Source organism: Aulostomus chinensis, chromosome 2 (assembly GCF_037954235.1).
Source record: "Aulostomus chinensis isolate RoL2024-O1b breed Wild chromosome 2, RoL_Achi_v1.0, whole genome shotgun sequence".
NCBI lineage: Eukaryota > Metazoa > Chordata > Actinopteri > Syngnathiformes > Aulostomidae > Aulostomus > Aulostomus chinensis.
Genome location: NC_141321.1, coordinates 7164009 through 7184357, shown reverse-complemented (window position 1 = coordinate 7184357; position 20349 = coordinate 7164009). Strand labels below are relative to the sequence as shown.

General features: G+C 44.2%; 3 protein-coding genes across 4 annotated transcripts in view; 2 read left to right on the top strand and 1 right to left on the bottom strand.

The window, feature by feature from the left end:
* Positions 1–1747: 1747 nt before the first annotated feature.
* On the top strand, positions 1748–7392 carry LOC147268926 (transmembrane 6 superfamily member 1-like). The gene is made up of 10 exons (XM_086225002.1): positions 1748–1961; positions 2056–2159; positions 2399–2496; positions 2607–2710; positions 2795–2877; positions 3624–3742; positions 3989–4093; positions 4173–4265; positions 4335–4454; positions 6256–7392. The coding sequence occupies exons 1-10, from the start codon at positions 1870–1872 to the stop codon at positions 6445–6447; spliced, it is 1110 nt and encodes a 369-aa protein (XP_086081128.1). The 5' UTR covers positions 1748–1869; the 3' UTR covers positions 6448–7392.
* Positions 7393–7797: 405 nt separating this feature from the next.
* zrsr2 (zinc finger (CCCH type), RNA-binding motif and serine/arginine rich 2) lies at positions 7798–14868 on the top strand. Its single transcript, XM_086224987.1, has 11 exons — positions 7798–8056; positions 8708–8787; positions 8864–8951; positions 9075–9183; positions 10026–10112; positions 10596–10634; positions 10746–10876; positions 10964–11177; positions 13456–13511; positions 13592–13701; positions 13801–14868. The coding sequence occupies exons 1-11, from the start codon at positions 8010–8012 to the stop codon at positions 14646–14648; spliced, it is 1809 nt and encodes a 602-aa protein (XP_086081113.1). The 5' UTR covers positions 7798–8009; the 3' UTR covers positions 14649–14868.
* A 60-nt stretch (positions 14869–14928) lies between these two features.
* The window catches only part of LOC147268924 (AP-1 complex subunit sigma-2-like), a 6631-nt gene continuing 1210 nt past the window's right edge, over positions 14929–20349 (bottom strand). For both annotated transcript variants that reach the window (XM_086225015.1, XM_086225023.1), the window contains exons 3-5: positions 17862–17970; positions 17624–17761; positions 14929–16436 (exon numbers count right to left, since the gene is read on the bottom strand). In XM_086225015.1, the coding sequence (XP_086081141.1) occupies positions 16389–16436; positions 17624–17761; positions 17862–17970 (295 nt within the window). In that variant the 3' untranslated portion in view covers positions 14929–16388. The remainder of the gene's footprint in view (positions 16437–17623; positions 17762–17861; positions 17971–20349) is intronic.

Sequence of the window (20349 nt, the reverse complement as noted above, 5' to 3'; positions counted from 1 at the left end):
GGTGCTCCTGCAGGCGCAGACGGAGGTGAGACCTGGAACGGGAATAAACGTGACTGCAACAATCAAAGAAGGGGGGCCCCTGGAGGGGACGGGAGAAAAGCACGACAAACAAGCAGGAGCCCCACCGACAACGACCACTGCTCTCTTAGTTACTTGTCAACTCCGTTCAGTTGCTCATTTGCCCTGAATCAGCGGAAATAAAAGTTCCTGATCAGCTTGCAGACTGATGGAAAGTTTATCCACAGTTTCCAAATCACAACATCTTGTTTAATTTGATCCATCTGCTCTGATCAAACGTGCTCCTGGATTATAATCTGGGTTGTTCATCATTGTCAATAAATCAAGAACACGGGGGAACGCTAGGAGGGAAGGAAGGTACGCGTTACAACTGAGGTGAAAAGCGTGTGCTGTACAGGAGAGGACGACAGGGGGCGCTAGGGGGCATCAGAAAATTGGAGGGGAGTTCGGAATAAAAATAGAATCTAATTTTTAAATCATGATCATACAATATAATGTAAAAAAAATCATCGTTATAAAATACAATTTATTGCAGTATATTATATTTAATGTTTCCATCTCTCTGATTGCCTGCCAGTCAATTGTCAGTGGGCTTGCAAAGGGGGACGCTAATGCTGTGTGGGGGCCACGGCCTGGACGAGTTTGGGAACCCCTGTGCTACACTATGATTGTAGTATACTGATTTTATTAGTTAAACAAAGGCTCCTGTCTGAAGTTGGGTGGCCAACAAGCCCAAGACTCCATTGATCCCACTGTTGTATTTCAATAAGGGGGGGGGGGGGTAATGGTGAGAGGGGATCAGCATTGTGTTTAGTGTACATGCAGAGTCCTTAGTACTGAATGCAGTTTGGTGTTTTCAGTTGTACTGATTTCAGCAAAGAGCAGCATGGTGGTGCAGTGGTCAGCACTGTGGCCTCACAGCAAGAAGGTTCTGGGTTCCAGTCCTGGCTCCAGCACAGGATCTTTCTGTGTGGAGTCTCCATGTTCTCCCTGTTCCTGTGTGGGTTCTCTCTGGTACTCCAGCTTCCTCCCACAGTCCAAAGACACCAAGAGGGGACGAGGCTGATCGATACTCTAAATTGACCGTAGGTGTGACTGTGAGTGTGAATGGTTGTCTGTCTCTATGTGTTGCCCCCACCCCCATGACCCTCAGCAGGATAACCAGCAGAGACAGATGATTTCAGCAACTTGTTCTAACATGATACTGCTTCATGTTCTCTTGTTATTTTGTCGTCACACAGCTGCTGGAGTTATCCTGGCTCTTCTCCTCATAGATGGAGCAGATAAACCTGCTGCAGGGTCATGTTGCCCAACTCTTGAAGTTACTATGGTTACCTGTGGCCAAATATTTCCTCTCCATCAAGCCAAACCTTAGCTGTGCGTGGCCACGCCGGAACCGTGCATTGTTGGAGTTTCGATGGTTACCAGTGTGGGGGCTGATGTCAGCTACCTCAATGAGCCGAGTTCCGCCGGGGCAACGGAGGAGGAGGCAGCCTCACACTCTTGAAAGCTACTTAAAGGATCATTACAACTTCTTTTGTATTTCGTTTGTCACATGATGCAGCCAGGAGTCGCTAGATGGCGGTGTCAGAGACAAAACCAAACAGCCTCTGTGTGTGTGCGTGTGTGTGTGTGTGTGTGTGTGGGGGGGGGGGGGGGGGGGCTGAGGGAGGTGCAGGTGAAGAAAAACGAGCATGCATTTAGAAGCGGATGCTGCTTTGGACTGTGCCGCTGGAAGCGAGACCCTCCCTTGACTTTTCATCCAAACATTCGAAAAATGATATGTGTGGGATGTTGAGTGATCCTTGTTTCAGATTATTAATTTTCAGACGACCTGAAACAAAGTGAGCAATGAGCGCCTCTGCAGGGACTGGAGTGTTCGTGCTCTCCTTGACGTCAATCCCCGTCTGCTACTTATTCAACTCCCTCATTTACAGCAACAGGTGAGTAGAAACAGGCGTCCAAGTGTTGGGGGGATGCCCCCAAAAACCAGCGAATCAGCTGGAGATGATCTCTGACTTTCAAACCCCGTTCCAGCGCGGACGCTTCCTTCAACGCTGGGTGCGCTACGGTCGTCATTCTGGCTGTCTCAGCTTGTTTTATGATCCAGAGGAAAGCTCCCGTTGATCCCCTCTTCTACGGTAGGAATTCACAAATGTCTCTATATTATTGTTGGATTTCAGAAGTAATATATCGTCACTCAACTACAGCAGCAAATATACCGCCGTATAAATTAAATGTGTGTATAAATATATTTTAAACGATGTTGAATATTATAAAAGTGAGCGTATCAGCTGACCGTAGACGTGCCCGTTGAGGGGAGAGTAGGCCTGGAGCGTGAGCTGAGCGCTGGAGGCTTGACGCGTCTTGACTTCTGCAGTGTGCGCCGTCAACGCTCTCCTCAGCGTGGTGAACCTGATCATCGGGCTGGAGCAGGACAACATCATTGATGGATTTGTGACGTTTTACCTCAAAGAGGCGAGTGTTATGGTCTGGAACTCGTGCACGCTGCCTACGCACACTTGTACTCGTGAGTTTGTCTTGTACTCACACTTGTACCGGTGAGTCTAGTGAGCCTTGTGTTCCAGGTAGATCCACATATCAAGACAGCGCACGGGCACATGATCTCCTACTGGGACGGCTGTGTGCACTACCTCATGTACCTGCTCATGATCGCTGCCATCGCTTGGGGGTGAGAGTGACTGTCTGACTAGAAATCAACAGCATTGTCCTCATCCTGCTTTGACGGTGCGTCTGTGGTGTGGTTGGCTTCCAGAGACAGTTACAGAGCCATCGGGCTCTACTGGGTTGGGTCTTTTCTCATGCGTGCCATAACCTACATTCTTGGGAATGCTGTGGGTAAGTACACTATAAATAATGGGATGCTTTCAGAGGGCGGGTGTAGTGTAGCCCAGTTCAGCCACTAACACTTCTGCAGAGGATACCATGATTTGTTGTCTTGACCTGAAAAGGAAGAATGAACTCCAGTGAAGACCCTCACTGGTGTCTTTCTCTCCCATGATGAGAGGAGAGCTTCTAATGTCCTTTGCCCCCCAGATTCCTCCATGGAACAGCACAGTGTCAAAGATTTACTCCTCTGACTGACAACTTCACTTTAAATGACTGCTAATACACTGCTGACTCACATTTTATGTTTTATTGTACACATTAAAAAGTCAAAAAAATGATACATGCATGGAAAGCTTGACGGGTGGGACTTTGAGAATAAGCATCGTGAGTTGTAACGTTGGGACGTATGCACAGAAAGTTTTTCCCAGAGAAACCTACGGAAGCAACAAAGGTTAAAAAGGAAAATGATAAAAGCAAGATGTTTATTGCACTTTAATATATAAAGAAAATTAAAGATTCACCGAGGTACATGTGCACATTTACACGTTTGTCGGCACCGGGAGAGCACATTGTAATGTACCTGTGCAGTTGTCCATGTTTCTATTCAGTTACGATTAAGTTTTAAGTGCATTTTAAGTGTTTTTACTTTTTACTTATTTCCCCTTTTGATGACAACAAACCAGGCAAGAGCAGGTTTTCCTGCAGTAGACGAGGTCGTTTCATTTCATTCTGTTTTTTGTTTTTTTTTAAACCAGGCAAAGATGGCACCCAAATCGGCCCTCTCTTCATCCTCCACATGCTGTATGTCTCGATGTCTGTCTGGGCATGTTTCCGTGTCTTCAACCAACCCTCCACCCGGGTCGTTCAGTCGACAGTAAGTCAAATCCCCACTTATACATATTAATTTACTGTTAACTTATGTTTAAAGAAAAGCAGGGGAGATCATGGAATTCATTTGTTCAGCCGACTGCCGCATGCACACACCGTGAAAGTACTCAAATGTACTAAAACTAAAAAGGGACCCCAAATATTAGATCTTTTTGATGTTCTTCTCATAGACCTCTGTTTTTATGGCTCTGCCATGGTTGGAAACCTCTTGACCTGTTGTGTTTTCCACCAGAGAGTTCAGGAGGCTCAGAGGACGAGTCTGTCCTGCAGACCCCTGGACCTGTTCTTCATCATCTACCTCATCCCAGCGCTGACCTTCTGTGTCTTCAGAGGTCTGGTAAGAAGCACAGAGCGTACAGAAAAGCTCAGGCACAGTGGAGAACCATTTCTGCATGTGGAGGGCCTCTGTGTTTCAGGTTGCCCTGGACTGTTCAAGCAGATGGTGCCAGGACTACATTCAGCACTATGAGCCGTACCTGAAAGACCCCTCAGCCTACCCCAAAGTACAAGTATGTGAGTGACCACATTTATAAGGAGCTCTGTGAAACCTGAGGCCGTAAATGCTATGTGTTTGTCAGATGTTGGTGAGCATGCTCTACTCTGGGCCCTACTACATCATCGCCCTCTATGGCTTGTTGGTCCCAGGATGCGAGTGGATGCCAGACCTGACTCTCATACACTCAGGGGCCATAGCACAGGTGGGCACTGTAGGAATGGTCATGTGTGGACATGAGCAGCAATGGATTCTCTGTATTCAGGATTTCTCTATATGTAAAGCAAGAAACCAAATCTGTAGGTATGCCTGAGAGGCAGAGGACACAGCGAGTGACTTCAGGTGCACAGAGGTGCCTTGGTTACTGTTTACATTGGTAATAATCTAATCAAGTTGTCCAGAAATGCCAGATGGATGGTTACCTGTAGGATGTTTACAAAATTTTATACTGGTTTCTTTTTGCTTTCTGTCAAATGTACAAATGCATATTTTTCTTACTTTATATGGTAAAAATAAACCATTTTTCAAAATGAAATGTTGGTATAGCACAGAATAAAAAGGTAACATCTGACTCAGGTTGGTTAGAAACATTTACTGCTCATTTTCTATCGTTGAAATCTGGATTTACAAGCTAAGGCAGATGGATCAGCAGAAACCAGAGTTGGAAGTCATCCGTCCATGTCTGTCCAGACTCAAGTGCGGAACGTCGAGGAGGACTGACGGACTATCAGAAAGACGTGGTCGATGCAAACTTTCTCTCCCAATTACAAAAAAACCCCAACACGCTATCAAGCACTGAATCACTAACTTCTCTTTAAAAATGGAAAGTGTCCTACTGCCAGAGTCAGTTCTTCTAGCGTCAGCGCTAACTCTTCACTTGTATGGTAGGTTTTCCTGTGTGGAAGATTTCAGTTCTCATTCATGACACCATGGTACCAGGAGGAGTGAGTGCTACACTGAGGGTGCAGCTTTCTCCTCTTTACAGGTACCAGACTGGTTTCTGTCTGGGTCCCAGACTTCAGAATGCTGTGGCCAAATTTGAAATCTTAGCATCTTCTGATGCCGAGCAAAACCTTAAACACAAAAAAACCCTCTATAGTTGTACTCTATAAATAGAACAGTTTGTACGTAACTGTGTGCTCTCGCAGTGAAGCAGTACATCCTTTGACATCTACTCAACACTTTTGTAAAGCCACAAATGGGGGAAATGGACAAACAGTGGAACGCTGAGCTTGTATGGTTGTTCGACACTGGATAGTCAAACACTCCAACATAAAACATGAGACATTTAATCAGATCTAGATGTTCGTGTGTGAAAATGCGTTGTTGCCATAAATGACCTTCTGCAGTTCCCTCAAGGGGGCCCAAGCCCAGACTGTAGGAATCTACGGTTTAGGATGCAAACTCAAGCCTGAACAGATATGATCTGAATCTCTTCAGTCCTTAGATGGAAACTGTACCGTGTGGTGGGCGCTTATGCGGCGTCACATCTCAAAGAACAAAGCAGCTATTAGGTCAGAGCAGCAGGCTGACACTTTGTCACTCACCCGCACGATAACAGCAGACGCTGACTTCAGGCCGAGAGGAATGGTGGTCGCTGGTATTCACATGTCAGCTGTTCAGTCAGGTTATAAATGGAACAGCTGATTCTCTGACAGTTGCGGTTGCTGTAAGATGCCTGGGGGACATGTTGTGAAAAGGTAACTGAAGTGACTTGGTCAAGGAAAAAAATGCTGAAATAAAAAAATATTGCGTTGAAGAAAAGGCCAACACACAGACGGTCTTATTATAAGACCAAAGACTCACATCTGTAAAATGGTGAATTTTAGAGAAAAGGAGACTGATTGTGGGACAGAGGACATATTTTATAGAAAAAGAGAAATACACTCTAAATCACGTGCCTTTGAACTCAGAATGTTTGTGTCAATGTTTCCTCATCAAGTCCTCTCATTAGGACCCGTTGTGACGACAGTAACTTCAAATCAACTCATTTCTTGACTTCACAGGCCCAGTTCTCTCATATTGGTGCGTCTATACACACACGGACGCCGTTCTCCTACAGAGTCCCGGCTGACAGTCAGACTGTCTTCCTGCTGATCAACGTCCTGTATGGTCTGGTCCCTCAGGCTCTGTGCTACCGCTGCTCCACCAGCCCTGCCTTTTTCCTCAGGCCCACTACAGACAAGAAAGGTGAATGACAGAGAGTCAGGAGGAGAACGCCTGAACAAAAAGTTGATGCACTAGCAAAATACCTCTTTGTGTCTGCAGGATCTGTTTGGTTCAGGAGCTGAAACTGAGGCTAAATGGTGGCGTTGAGTGTGATGAAACACACCAGCGTCAAACAGAGCGTGTCTTTCTATTCTATGTTCTGCTTTTCATTTTGAAAATATATGCATGGATTGAAATCATGGCTGCAGCTGACAATTATTCAGTACTCACAAGTGATGAACCAATGAAGAGTAAAGCAAGAACAGTCAAAACACCAAAGATGTTCAACTTCTAATGAACAGAAACACAAAAATCAGCAAATCCTCGCATTTGGAGAAATGCCGAAAGTTATGGAAGAAATTTGCCAAAGATTTATAGGATGCTAGATCATAGGGTGATGAGCAGGTGAGATACTGGAACTGATCTGGATCAGGACCTGATGACACAGTGGCAGAGGTATGCCCTCTGAGCGCCTTCTAGTTTCTTAATAAATGAATTAATCAACTGATTAAAACCACAAGTGTTGGAGATGGATTTGCTTTGTCATTCCATGAATTCATCAATCCAGCTGTTGCAGCACTGGTTTAGATGTTTGCGTGTGTGTCTGTATAAAGGAGCAGCACGCAAAGAAACTGTCATGTACACGTACTGCCTACTTGAAAATATTTGCTTAACATAATTACATCGGTTAGATTATTTTCTCGGTCCTGGTTGTAATGCTGGTTGGTCGGTGGGTTGTCAGAGGGATGCACATGTTAACACACTAATGTGGATCCTGATGCTTTGGCGCCCACTGGAAAACAAATTGTTCTGTAACTGTACTCTTGGAGTATTTCAGTTACAAGCCACACTGACAAAAAAAATGACAACATTGTTCTGGTCATTTATAGATTTCTTCCAAAGATGAAAAACAATTCAAACTCATATTATTGTGACAAGTGACTTTAGAATAAAAAAAAAAAATGTGTTGTATTGGTGTGATCATTCTTTTTCCCCCCATTGTGTTTATAAGAGTACTATATTTGTTGTAACAGTTACTGATAAACGTGTAACAGGTGTGTGTCAATCCAACGTTCAGACATCCCACACTGGCCAGTACTCATGAAGTGCGCTGATGAGCGGATGTGTTTTTCCAGCCTTTCAGTTTAATCCGTCAGCTGAATATTTGCTTCCTGCTCCTGAATTTATTTCGCTTTTTGCGAAGCTGGATGGTTTACAGCTAAGAGGAAGACAATAACGGCAGTAAAAGTGATACTTAAATTTGGAAAATGCGTTGTCTGATGGACTCGGATGCCACGAAATTGGCAGCATGCGACAGTGACGTAATAAACCGGAAGTACTTCATGTACTCCCTCTTGAGTGAACTGAGGAGTTTTTTCCCTCTTAAGCGCCTTCCTGCTTTTACATATTTTTTTCGCGAACAGTTCTTTCCATCATATAGTAAAAAACACTACATTTGACCAAATGCAGAGCGGAAACCACTGATGCTTGAACACACCGGTGCGCTCGGCTGATCAGTACAGCTAGCTAGCTAGCTAGCTGGTTAGCCGCGATGGCAGCCCCCGCTCCTCCTCTGGTTTCTCCTCCTCCTCCACTGAGGTGAGTGTATTTCACTTCAGGATAAAGTTTTTGTGAAAATGGCCTGAACTGTAACGACATACGAAGTTGTATGATTGTCATGTTTTCAAATTCAATGGGAAAACGTCAATTCTATGACAGCTAGTAGTTAGCAAATAGCCCAACCAGCTAAACCATCTGCACCACTAACAGGTTTACTGCTGACTATCATGCGGTGTCGTGTAGCGATTACATTGCTATGTTTGTCAAACTAAATGAGAAAAGGCTAGTTGTTTTCCCCGTCTTGTGGCCATTAAGATACAGGCACACACGGATGTTTCTGGATCTCTCCAAATATGTATTCACTCACAAGAAGCCTTGCTGGCATCCGACTACTATCTGTCAGTTTTGTTTTGTTTTTTACAGGGTTAGGGTTATTGAATCAGTTCACAAAGCTTTTTCACGCCATTTCACGGACGTGCTGCCTTGCAGCAGAATAAATACAGGTGGATGTGCTTTGCTCCAGCAGCATTATTATCGCAACTTAATTCGTATTCATGCTTGCCTCTGGTGTCTGTACAAGTGTTGTGTGTTATCTCAGTCACGTGTGGAAGGATCTTCAGGACACGCCAAACAAGTCAGCTACTTTACTCATCTGATCTAACTGGGCTTTCAACTGTTGTTCCATTTCAGTCGTAAACAACGTAGAGCCGTGTCCAGGAAAGAACGACGAAAGCGCAAACGGCAAACAGTTGCCCAGGCCAGAGAATGTGGTATGAGGAGAGCAGTGGTGTTTGCTTACATTCCCACTGGTGATATCACCTTACCGCGTCATTTGTTCTGTCATAGCTTTAAAAAATGGAGATGTCTGCCAAACAAATGAGGAGGAGGATGAAGGAGCAGATGATGAAGATGATGACGTTTCTGAGGATGAAAGGTAGGAGACAGAGTCTGAAATGACTCTGCTCAGGACATGCAGCGATAGTCACCCTGACTACACAGTTGTGTAAGAATCAGTCAGACCTGCGAGGTATTTGATGCGTCTCGCCTGTTTGCCCAGGCGGCGGCTGCACGAGGAGTGGCTGGAGCGAGAGAGGCTGGCTCAGGAGGCGTTCAGGCTGAGGTCTGAGAGAGAGGAGGCTGCGACCAAGAGGAAGCAAGACGAGGAGGTAATCTGATGTGTTTGCGCTCATCTTGGGGAACTGGTTGAGTTTTTGAAAACAACATTTAAAAATGATTATTATTAAAAGAACGTTATATGACCCATTTGCCTGTTTGTTTGTTTTTTGTTTTTTGATAAACCGGGGTAGTCTTTTTCTGGAGTTAATCATCAGTTGTGGGTGTTGGAACAAGACTTGGCTTTGTTTCATAAAGCTTAAAGGAAATTTGAAGGGAAATATCATCCTAGAGTAGAGCTGAGAACCACAGACCAGCTGGCTAGTCAGCTCAGTGCAGCGAGTTGTAGGGAACAGGAGGTGTTGGCATACCTCAGTCAAAAATCTTCAAGTAAAGTTTCTCCTGTATGAACAGAACTGGGGGTGTACGGTGTTCATGATGGATACATCGGTTTATTCTTTTCGATGACTGGTGGTGATTCCTTTTAGAATAAGATACATAACTGGAACTCTGATTTTAAGAAGCACCAAACACTTTGACTAATAATGATGACCAGTAGAGCGACTGCTGCTAACCATGGCCATCTTTTTCCTTTAATCCGTGTCAGAAAAGAGTCCTCACAAATTCCCTGTTAGAGTAACATTTGTTCAAAACCACGCTGCATTAGAAAGGTTCCTTCGCAAGTGGAAGTGTTCTGAAGAAATGACTTAAACTTTTTAGAACGTCCTTCTCAAGTGCTTTTTTTAGAAAGAACAAGTGGGCTTAGATTTGAGGACTGCTGTCTAGGATGGACGGCTCCACTCACTCTATTGATCAACAATATATTGCCCATCGGACGACATTTATGAAGCAAGGTTTTACTGTTAACTCTCTTGTTGTGCTGTTGCGTCCACAGCGGATGATAAAGGAGGAATGGGAGGCCCAGCAGAGGAGAGAACAAGAAGCAAAAGAGCAGAAGCAGCAAGAGAAGCGGGACAGAGAGGTGAAAAGGGCCCTAGGAGGATAAAGCCAGAAAGAGAAATATATCCACTTCATCATGAGTATTGATTGATTGAATATTGATCCTGTCCATCCAGATGTCAAGATCCAGATTATCCTACAGATAAACATATGTGATGAAGTATTTCATTCCAGTTTTGTTTCCTTTGAACAATGTGTTGTTGCCCAGTTGTTTTTAAATGTTTCCTTGACTGAGTAGCACAAGCAGCCATCCTTCCCCTTAAGAAAGGCACTCAGAGAGAAAGCCCTTACCAGCACTTCAGCTCTCACATCAAGGATGTATCTTTTTCTTTGTCTGAAAACAGACGTCTGTGCCATCGTTGTCCAGCTGCTTAGGATCTGGATATAATCCTTCAGAATTGTCGACTCAGCCCTTGAGAATGTTGTCTTAACAAACTCACAGATATGCTGCAGTATGTTGACCACGTTCTCATTTTCACCACACGTGTCTTTACACCATTTGTAGGAGGCTGTTCAGAAAATATTGGATGAAGCTGAAAACCAGGTATTCCACACGTAAACAGCACGGCACAGATGAGAGTCAAGACCACAGCTCTCACAAGCTGTGTGAGCGAGACTAACAAGCTAAAATAGTCGTTGGTATCCTCACATCCAGCTGGATCATGACGGGCCGTGGATGAACCCAGAGGCTCCGGCGGCGGGGAACTCTGAGAATTACGGGACAGAAAAGGACACGGCCAACTGTCCGTTCTTCCTGAAGACCGGGGCGTGTCGATTTGGAGACAGGTACTGTTTGTCCCTCTTCCGTCACACACTGCATAGAACAACTGGATTCAAATATATTCCCTTTGCCTCTGCTCTTAATGAGTCCAGATGTTCTCGGAAGCACGTTCACCCGACAGTGAGCCCCACGCTGATGATTCGTGGGATGTTTATTACATTTGGCATGGAGGAGTCTCGGCGGGACGATTATGACATTGACGCGTGTTTGGAACACAGTGAGGAGGAGCTGCAGGAGTCGTTCCTCGACTTCTATCACGACGTTCTGCCAGAGTTCAAGAGTGTTGGCAAAGTGGTGCAGTTCAAGGTGAGCTTGGGCACGACAGTCCAATCATGAGCAGCCAGACTGCCATCGAATTAGTTTGCTTCTTTCTCCTTTGTTGTTGTTGTTGTTGTTTTTTTCCTTGACTTGATGAGTCCTGAAACCCAGAAACAAGTCAGCGTAGCTGCACGTCAGGCTCCCTCGTCTCTCCACGTTAATCATTTTTTGAATGGGTTTTGCAGTGGGGCTCCATTTGATCCCTGACCACGTTGAGCTGAGGCCCAAAACCCAATCAGAATCAGAACCTCTTTATTCACCGCATCTACAACATACACAGGAATTCAGCCTGGCATAAAAGCGCTACATACATTAAATACAAGTTAACTTAGCAACAAGCAGTAAAAAGAAGTAAAAGTAAATGAATAAAAAAACAGGTTGTGCCTTTGAAAATATATACAACTGAGGATAAATACAGTGACCAGAAAAATAATAAAAGTACTGTAGGTGTCAGTGTTAATGCGTTATTAACTAGTTAACCCAACATCCCTTTTTAAAATCGTGATTAACGTGCGTGGTGCTGTTTGACCCTTTGACCTTGCCGTAGTTCGTAGAAAACCAGAAGTGAACTTACCACCCGTCACACACGCGAGATGTAGCCGGTTGCAGCTTGTAAACAAACAAACAAACAAAAACGAGAGCAGATGAGGGTTAAGGTAGGACTAACATGGAAAAGAATACGTCAGTTTTAAATGGACAGTTCAACTTCAGAGCCCTGTCAGATGGCAGTCTTGACAGGGAAAAAGTGACATGCATACATTGTAAAGCTGAATTTAGTTTCCACCGGAGGACAGCAGTCTTAAGTATCACTTGTCCGCGAAGCACACAGCTGATGCAGAGGGCCCTCCGCTCCCTTCTGGCATAAAACAAACCACGCTGGATTATTTGGCACAACGGAGCCCATTGGAGGCGTCCACCACCCGCAGTATCCCCACCATATCATTTGAGTCCTGTTCTGTGTTGCAGTGCCCCCTGTTTAATGCACACTTTATTCATTGTTTTTATTTAATTTATTCTGTGCATCACAGTTTGATACAATGCATAAGGGTCATCCTTTTGTGTTAATGGCTTAATAGTTCAAGTTCTTCTACTAGTACTAGTAATCATTACCATTATATTTGTTGGGCTTGAGTTCATAATTTATTTATTTTTACCCTGTGCATCTTTTGTTTTGGGGCTGCACGGTGGTTCAATGGTTAGCACTGTGGCCTCACAGCAAGAAGGTTCTAGGTTCCAGTCCCGGCTCCATCACAGGATCTTTCTGTGTGGAGTCTGCATGTTCTCCCTGTTCCTGTGTGGGTTCTCTCTGGTACTCCAGCTTCCTCCCACAGTCCAAAGACATCAAGAGGGGACGACTGATACTCTGTCTGTCTCTATGTGTTGGTCCTGTGATGGACTGGTGACCTGTCCAGGGTGAACCCCGCCTCTCACCCGTAGCCACTGGGATAGGCTCCAGCCCCCCGCGACCCTTAACAGGATAAGAGGGAGAAAATGGATGGATCTTTAGTTTTGTTTGTACTTCTGGACAGTACATTGCTCCAACACTAATAAACATGCTGCATTTGCAGAAAGCAACTATTTGCCTACTCCCATGTTGATATGGTTAATTAAAAAAATGAAAAATATCAGTTTATGGTAGATTTAGAGCAGATAAAAAATGAATTACTCGTGAGTTAACTATGGACAACCATGTGATTAATCAGATTAATTTTTTTAATCAACTGACAGGTCTAAAAAGTAAACTTATTTTTGCGCTGACGATTTTATTGAATGAGTTCATGCAGAAAACAGGGATACTTTTATTAAAGTCACAAAACTGCTAAAAGATTCTTTATATCCTTTTATTTGTTCATTGTCTCTAAATCTACTGAAGGTGCTGTATAAAATATGGAAAGGCCACTAACCATAACATTTTATTCCTTTTATTGACATTTTTTTCCCCTCACCTGTATGCTTTTTTTTTAGTTGATAAGAAAAACATCTGAGTGCAAAACACATTGACATTGAGTGGCAATTTTAAATTCATCAGATTTGTCTCATTTTAAATTTTTGTATTTTTTTCAGATGCAAAAAAAAAACAAAAACCCGAAAACTTTGTCGTAACAATATGACAGCAGCAATATTTATCGGCCCATTAGCTTCCCTGCTCCCTAAATATCAGCGCCAGCTACTGAAAACAGACATCACCATCCAGTTGTCAGTGCTCGATTTTCCCAGAACATTAAGACTCAACGTGGTGTTTGAATCCCTTTTTTTGTCATTGTAGGTCAGCTGCAATTATGAACCGCACCTGAGAGGAAACGTCTACGTTCAGTTTGACACGTGAGCTGCACACAGCTGCTCCACCAGATGTTGCTAATCATACATGGAGCTGTGTTTGACGACAGTTCTCGTCCGTCCAGGGCGGAGCAGTGCCAAAAGGCTTTCCTCAAGTTCAATGGGAGGTGGTACGCCAGCAAGCAGCTTCAGTGTGAGATCTGTCCTGTAACAAGGTGGAAGAACGCCATTTGTGGTGAGTCACCACCTCGCTCCTGCGTGGCAGCATCATCACTGCGGAGACCATGTTGCCGTCCACTCGGTGTGATTCTCGTGTGTAATCTTTGTTCCTCAGGATTGTTCGACAGACACAGATGCCCCAAAGGGAAGCACTGCAACTTCCTGCATGTCTTTCGAAACCCTGGCAACGAATTCTGGGAGGCTGACAGGGACCTGCACCTGTCACCTGACCGTAGTGTCTCGGGGAGCCACAGAGACGGATGGCAGTCTGAGAGATTCAGAGAGAGATTGTGGAGGCAGCACCATTCTAGCAGAAGCCCACTGAGATCGGAGAGATCCCACAGCAGAGGAGAGGATGACAGGAGCAGGGAGAGGAGGATGTCCCACCAGAAGAGAGATGACCGACGAAGCAACAGAGGGAGAGAGCCGTTTCAGAGCAGAAGTAGAGACAGGTGGAGGAGTAGAAGTAGAGAGAGAGGGAGGAGTAGAAGTAGAGACAGAGGGAGGAGTAGAAGTAGGGAGAGGGAGAGGCCACGACATAGAAGTAGAGATAAAGATGGCAAGCATAAGAAGAGGAATAAAAGTGAGGAGAGGGAGAGTAAAGAGAACAACACGAGAGCGAGAGACAGGTCCAGATCCATAAACCGAGATGGAGAAAACAAGCAAAGTAGAGGAAGCAGCGTAAATGGTAGCCCTGAGAACCCAGAGGAAAGGGATGAGGGTAAAAGAGCTCGCCGCCACAAGCACTCTAAGAAGAGCAAGAAAAAAAGCAAGAAGAGTAAGAAGAAACACCATCTGCCTGAAGGGACAAGCTCATCTAGAGAGTCAGAAAAAGAGCAGTCAGAGGACGAGACCGAGGAGAAAGACCAGGCTACTACTGACGACAAGCTGCTACAGGAAAACAATGAGGCAAATCCAAGTGGTGACCAACAGAAAAAGTCAAGTCCGGAAGTGGAAAGTTAAACATCTGACACAGAAATTCTGCATTTCTGAAGGAAACGTCACAACATCGACATTGAAAGTCTGCAGAATAGAACAAATCTTTCACTTCATTCATGTGAGTTCAAATGAAGCCGATACGATTCTATAGAAATGGGCTGAGCTGCAACCCATCACCAGGATGTACATATGTCAATATTTGTAAGTGGTTGATGTTGCTTTAATAAATGTTCCCCCAGCTGGACCTGTTGCACTTGATGCTTTTATTTCTGAGAAAACTACACAGGAAAGATCAAGAAACTGCTTTCCTTTTGAATACATTTATTGTCTGTCAAATAAAAATAATGGCAGTGTTGAGTACAAAAGTATTTTCTTCAGTACACAGCACAGAGTATCAATGTTTAACGAAAGGTTGTGGTGGAAAAGTCAGATTTAAAAAAAATGAGTTTGGGATGAGGATCTGTTCACAGCTTGTCGGACAGTTTTCCTGCATTGGACCAACACGTGAACCAGCTGAATGGGAAGAGTTGTAAAGATGAACCCCTGATATGTGTAATCACTCCTCCGCTCCCGACGTGACCCAGGAACTAAAGTCTGTTTTTAAACGATGAATTAATATCGTTGTACTGTGGCCAAATAACCCCGTAACACTAAATCCCTTTTCACCACTTTAGCCTTACATACAAACGATTTACATGGTAAACACAGTGTTGGTTGGTCGTACGTCAGCATGCTAAAGTATCACAATACATCAAGTATTGTTACTTTTATTTCGTCGCCATCCTAACTGGAGACTACGGAGGGACTGAGGTGTGATTCAGCCCAAGACGTCTTCACCAAAGTAGGCGTTCTTGTTCGTAAACTCATCACGGTAACGACGTGTTGATGAACGTGAATCCGCACAGAATTCACGATTTTAGGCTGAAAAGGAAATAACCGGTCCACTTCTAGTGGGAATCACCAAACACTTGATTTGTGCAAACGTTACGCAGTAATTTTAGAATTAATAAAAAAATAAATTAAAACAATTTTTTGCTCATTTGGTGGCTTGATTTCATCTGTGTCCCACCTTATTCCTTCACGTTTGACGTTCAAATTTATGAAAAATAAACACCAGACCTTTGAAAACCCAAAGTTGTTTAAGAAGCACTTCCAGATGAAGAATGTCATTAATACTGACCCCAAACTTCCTCCTGAACCATCCGAAGTGCAAACACCGGAATAAGAATTGCTTTTTTGACAGACTTGTATTATATTTCAGTTTCTCAGGCAAAGTAGTGTTTGGTTTTGTTTTTTGTTTTTTTTATTCAGACAGTTAAAAGTGTCTCAGAATTCTGGAAATGCCATCAGAGTGACCATTTAGTATTTTTCAAAGATCCCATAATTCCTATTTCAGAATGTCAGATGCTCACGTTGTGACTCGTGATGAGAAGAGATGAGATGCAACAACTGGAGCTAAAAAAGCACCTCAGAAAGTCCTTCCAGCCGACAGCAGTGCTCGATGACGTCGTTGCTACATTATTCTGTGGTGTTTGGTAAACTGGGAGGAGAGAAAGGAGAATACAGCGCGGGAGCTTGTACACAGGAGACACATTAAACCACAGCTGGCACCACACCGAGAGGACTTTCCACAATAGTACAGTTCAGAATAATACAGCACGGAGATGGTGGTTATACACATACAACACTGACAGTGACAGAGTAGAGACATGAAGTTTGCCAGGTCAGCATCTGGAGGAGAGACCCGCGAGGCAGTAGGAGGATCTATGTCAGCCCGATTTCCTCTAAAACGCTCCGTGGTGCCTCGGCCTCCTGTCGATGAGAAACACGATAACTGGACACAGGCCTTGCAAAAACACACATTTGAACCTCGCCGCATGTGTTTGCAGAGCTGAGCAGCCCTTCAAAGTACGATTACAGTCATGTCACTCCCTCTGATGGACAGACAAGCCTCTCCACTGAGACAAACATTTTGCAAGCCTCCATTTTGGGATAACAATAGCACTGCATGCTTTGCTAAAAATACTTTCTTAATTCTGTGCACAGCACACAACCGTGCATCTCGCAAACAATCCAGACAGGCAGGGCAGTCCAAGGGAGGGAAACGTGCGCTTCAAAAACAGCAAAAACTCATCTGTGTCTCCCTCAGTCAACAACAGCATGAGGCCATGAAATCAGCTCAACATCTGCACAAATCAAAGATTCCTGAACTGCTGTTTGTGCCAAATTAGCTGGTTCTGACACCAAAAGATAAGAGTTCAGAGGAGGGAGCGGAAGCACGCCTGAGTACCGGTGAGGCATCTGACTGATACAAGCCCACAAGAAAAATGCACTCAAATTATGATCAACTTTAAATTTGTGCATTCTTAACTCAGACTAGCTTAAAGAAAAACAACAACATTTATGCGGTGCTGTTTTCAAATAGGAATTTAGGAATTGGTGGTTACGTGATTGCACAGGCTGAGATGAGGGAGGCCCAATCATCATCATTTCATCAAAAACGTAAAATGGACGACTGCAAGTTTCAAATCGGGGAGAAGGTACAACGTTTGTCGGATTAAGTGCCAGGCAGAATGTGTCAAAATACAATTTCTATCAAATATTGTGGCGCTGTGGATGTCCTACCTGCAGGTAATATTCTACAGACTGGCGTACATACACACACACACACACACACACACACACACACACACACACACACACACACACGTATCCCAAAGATTCACACAGATCCTGACAAAAATCCCACCATCATTTAGATGGGAGCTTTTAGAAAGCTCCTTAAGGCTTTCAATAAGTGCCTTTATCCATTTTGAGGTTTAAAATACAACGAAATTTTACTTTGTTTTTAAACAAAATAAATGTTTCATCTTGGGCGTTAAGAAAATAATTTCATTAACCCTACAACTTCATACTGAACGCAGACCTTAGGGGAACTGTTCCCCAGCCTTGTGGTTCTGTCTCCGATCTGTGTTATCTGCTGCTAGAGTGCTGAATACCTCCTGCAGCAGGTCGGCCTGCTCGATGGCCTTCAGCACGTTCTTCTTGGATGTTTCCTGGGCCTCACCACCCAGCAGGAACTCATCCAGGATGAAGTACGCCTTCTCGAAGTTGAAGATGATATCCAGTTCACACACCTGAGGGCCACACCACCGCAAGAAGCAGGAGGTCAGAGGAGGAAACCGAGACCCAAACCAGCCAGCGACACATTTCACACGTCAGGTTCAAGAAACTCACACTGCCAAAATATTTGTCCAGCAGCTCCACGTATCTGTGGATGATCTCCAGGGTGATCAACTCATTGTCCTGGTCCTCCACTGCACAGCAGAAATACAGGCTGGCATATCTGGGCCACGCAGACGGGAGTCAAACACAACACGTGGATTAACAGGTGATGATGTGTAGAAACACCAGAGTGACTCAGAAGCTCGACAAACCCCCCCCCCCCCCCCAAAAAAAACCAACCACTGCTGTCAGAGCACCTTCAAAGCACAGTTACCAAAATGGGACTTTTGAGCCCAACACTGATTTTAGAGGCTAAGAAGTCACAGACGTTCAACCCATGAGCTGAACTTTTGGTGCTGGACTGTTAAGAGATACTGTCTACGTTTATTGAGCACCAGTTTGGTTCCAGTAGGAGTGTATAAAGGTTGACGGATAATGACTTTTTAAAACAAAAATTTTACTTTATCCAAAAATATTTTATATTGTCATACTCAAAGATCAAGATGACATAGTAAGAAATAAAACATTTTGAAAAAATGAAGTGCCGCAGTCATACGTTACACCAGCTTTACATCCCCATAGGTGTGAGTCTGCATTTTCTGTGCTGTGAAAAAGGTTTCTGTACAAATATCAGTACATATCAGAACCCTGATACACCCGTGACTGGATGATGATGGACGATAAACTGGTTGGTTCATCTATGTTTCATGGAAGTCTATTATTATAAACCTGAAATCTATTTTCATCAACATATACGTTGTGTATTGGTGATTCTAAGTCAGACATGAAACTACACTTGATGGTGCAAAAGACAATTTTAAGGAAACAAGTAACTTTTAGAGCACAAGAAAGGTGCAGCATGAAAGTCTTCATTTAACTTTAATATATATTATTATTTAATATATGTAATATTAACACTCCAAGTGGTGGAGACTCTCTGAGCCACCAGCATGAACACGCTGATATCAGGTGTATCTGTGTGTGGAGCTCAGGAGCTGCAGGTGCTGATTAACCAGACACACGTCTGAGAAGCTATCGTTCCAGCAAAGGAGCAGGACGAGGGCCAATACTGGTTCAGCAGCTCTATGCTGGTCTGAGCCGGGGGGCCAGAAGGGCCTGAACAACTATGCTGAGGTGGCCACATTCTGATGGACAGGAAAGCTAACGCTTGCTAACGAACCACAGCAATAGCTCAAGTTAACGAATTTAGCCACTGACAGGTTCATGTTGTTTCTGATAGTGTATGACATCATCACCATGGTGACGAGATCAGACACATGACTTGTCTGTCTTACTACCGCTGGCTGTTCCCACTCTGACAATACGTAGTTAGTTGAGTCAACCTGGTAACCAGCAGACCTCCCTGAATGTCTATTTTTCATATCTGCCATCAGCAGGAGGGAGGGAGACACCTGCTGGCTGGGAGGTGGAAGTGTTCCACACTGCACCTTCAATTTGAGTAAAAGCACTTTGTTCTATTAACCTTACATGAGTCAGATCTGAGCCAATGAGACGTTCTTTACTTGCCCTGAATAGTAACAGAATTAGTGAACGCTGAGGACGCTCTTGTCTGTGGGAGTTAATCTGTTGAATATCAAACACCAGTATCAAACATCTCTGTATTAAAACAAGTAAGTCAGAAAGAACAAGAGGCTCTGCTGTTACTTTGTTTTTAAGAAGAGGAGTTCAGGTCAACTATATATAGCTTCATATATAGCAACACAAGTTACGCCATGACACACTACAGAAATAGAGCACATCTAGTAGCACTCATTCATTTAAAGACACCCAGCAATTCCCCTCAGCAAGCACCTCTGTGACCGCAGAAACAAAAACTGCCCTTTAACAGGCAGAAATATCACCCCCCAATACACACATACACACACACACACACAGAGGATCTAGTAGGACAGCCACAAGCCTCATCTGGGTCTAATCAGAAGCAGACAAAACCCTGCAGGGCCTCGTTGGTGGCTCCTGTGTAACTGCAGCCTGAGACGCTCTGTTGGTCACATTTGCTTTTTCTTTATTGTTTGGTCACTTGGGAAGTGATGCGTTCTGAATACAAGTTTATTCATAAATTTACGAACATACATTTGAATTGAAATATTTCAAATTGTTTGTTATAGCTAAGAATTTATCATTAAAATTTCTTCAATTACAACTGCCGACCTACCTGGGGTGAACCTGCCTCTCGCGCGATGGCAAATGCGCTCCGGACCCCTGGTGAGCCTGAAGCAGGATGATGATGGATGGATATTCATTTACTTTAATTATTTCTAAATTAATAACATTAGATCTTTTAATCAGTAGCAAACCCTACAATATAGATATAGCTGACACTAACTCCTCTTCTTCTCCGGAGCCTTCGGGCTCCCCTCATCCCAGATCCTGGGTGCTGCTGGAGGAGACTGCAGACCTGAAGAGGCTCAAGCTGCCACCCGTAGCTCCACCCGTAGCTCCACCCGCTCACGTCCCCGTCTGTCCATCAGTCTCTTCC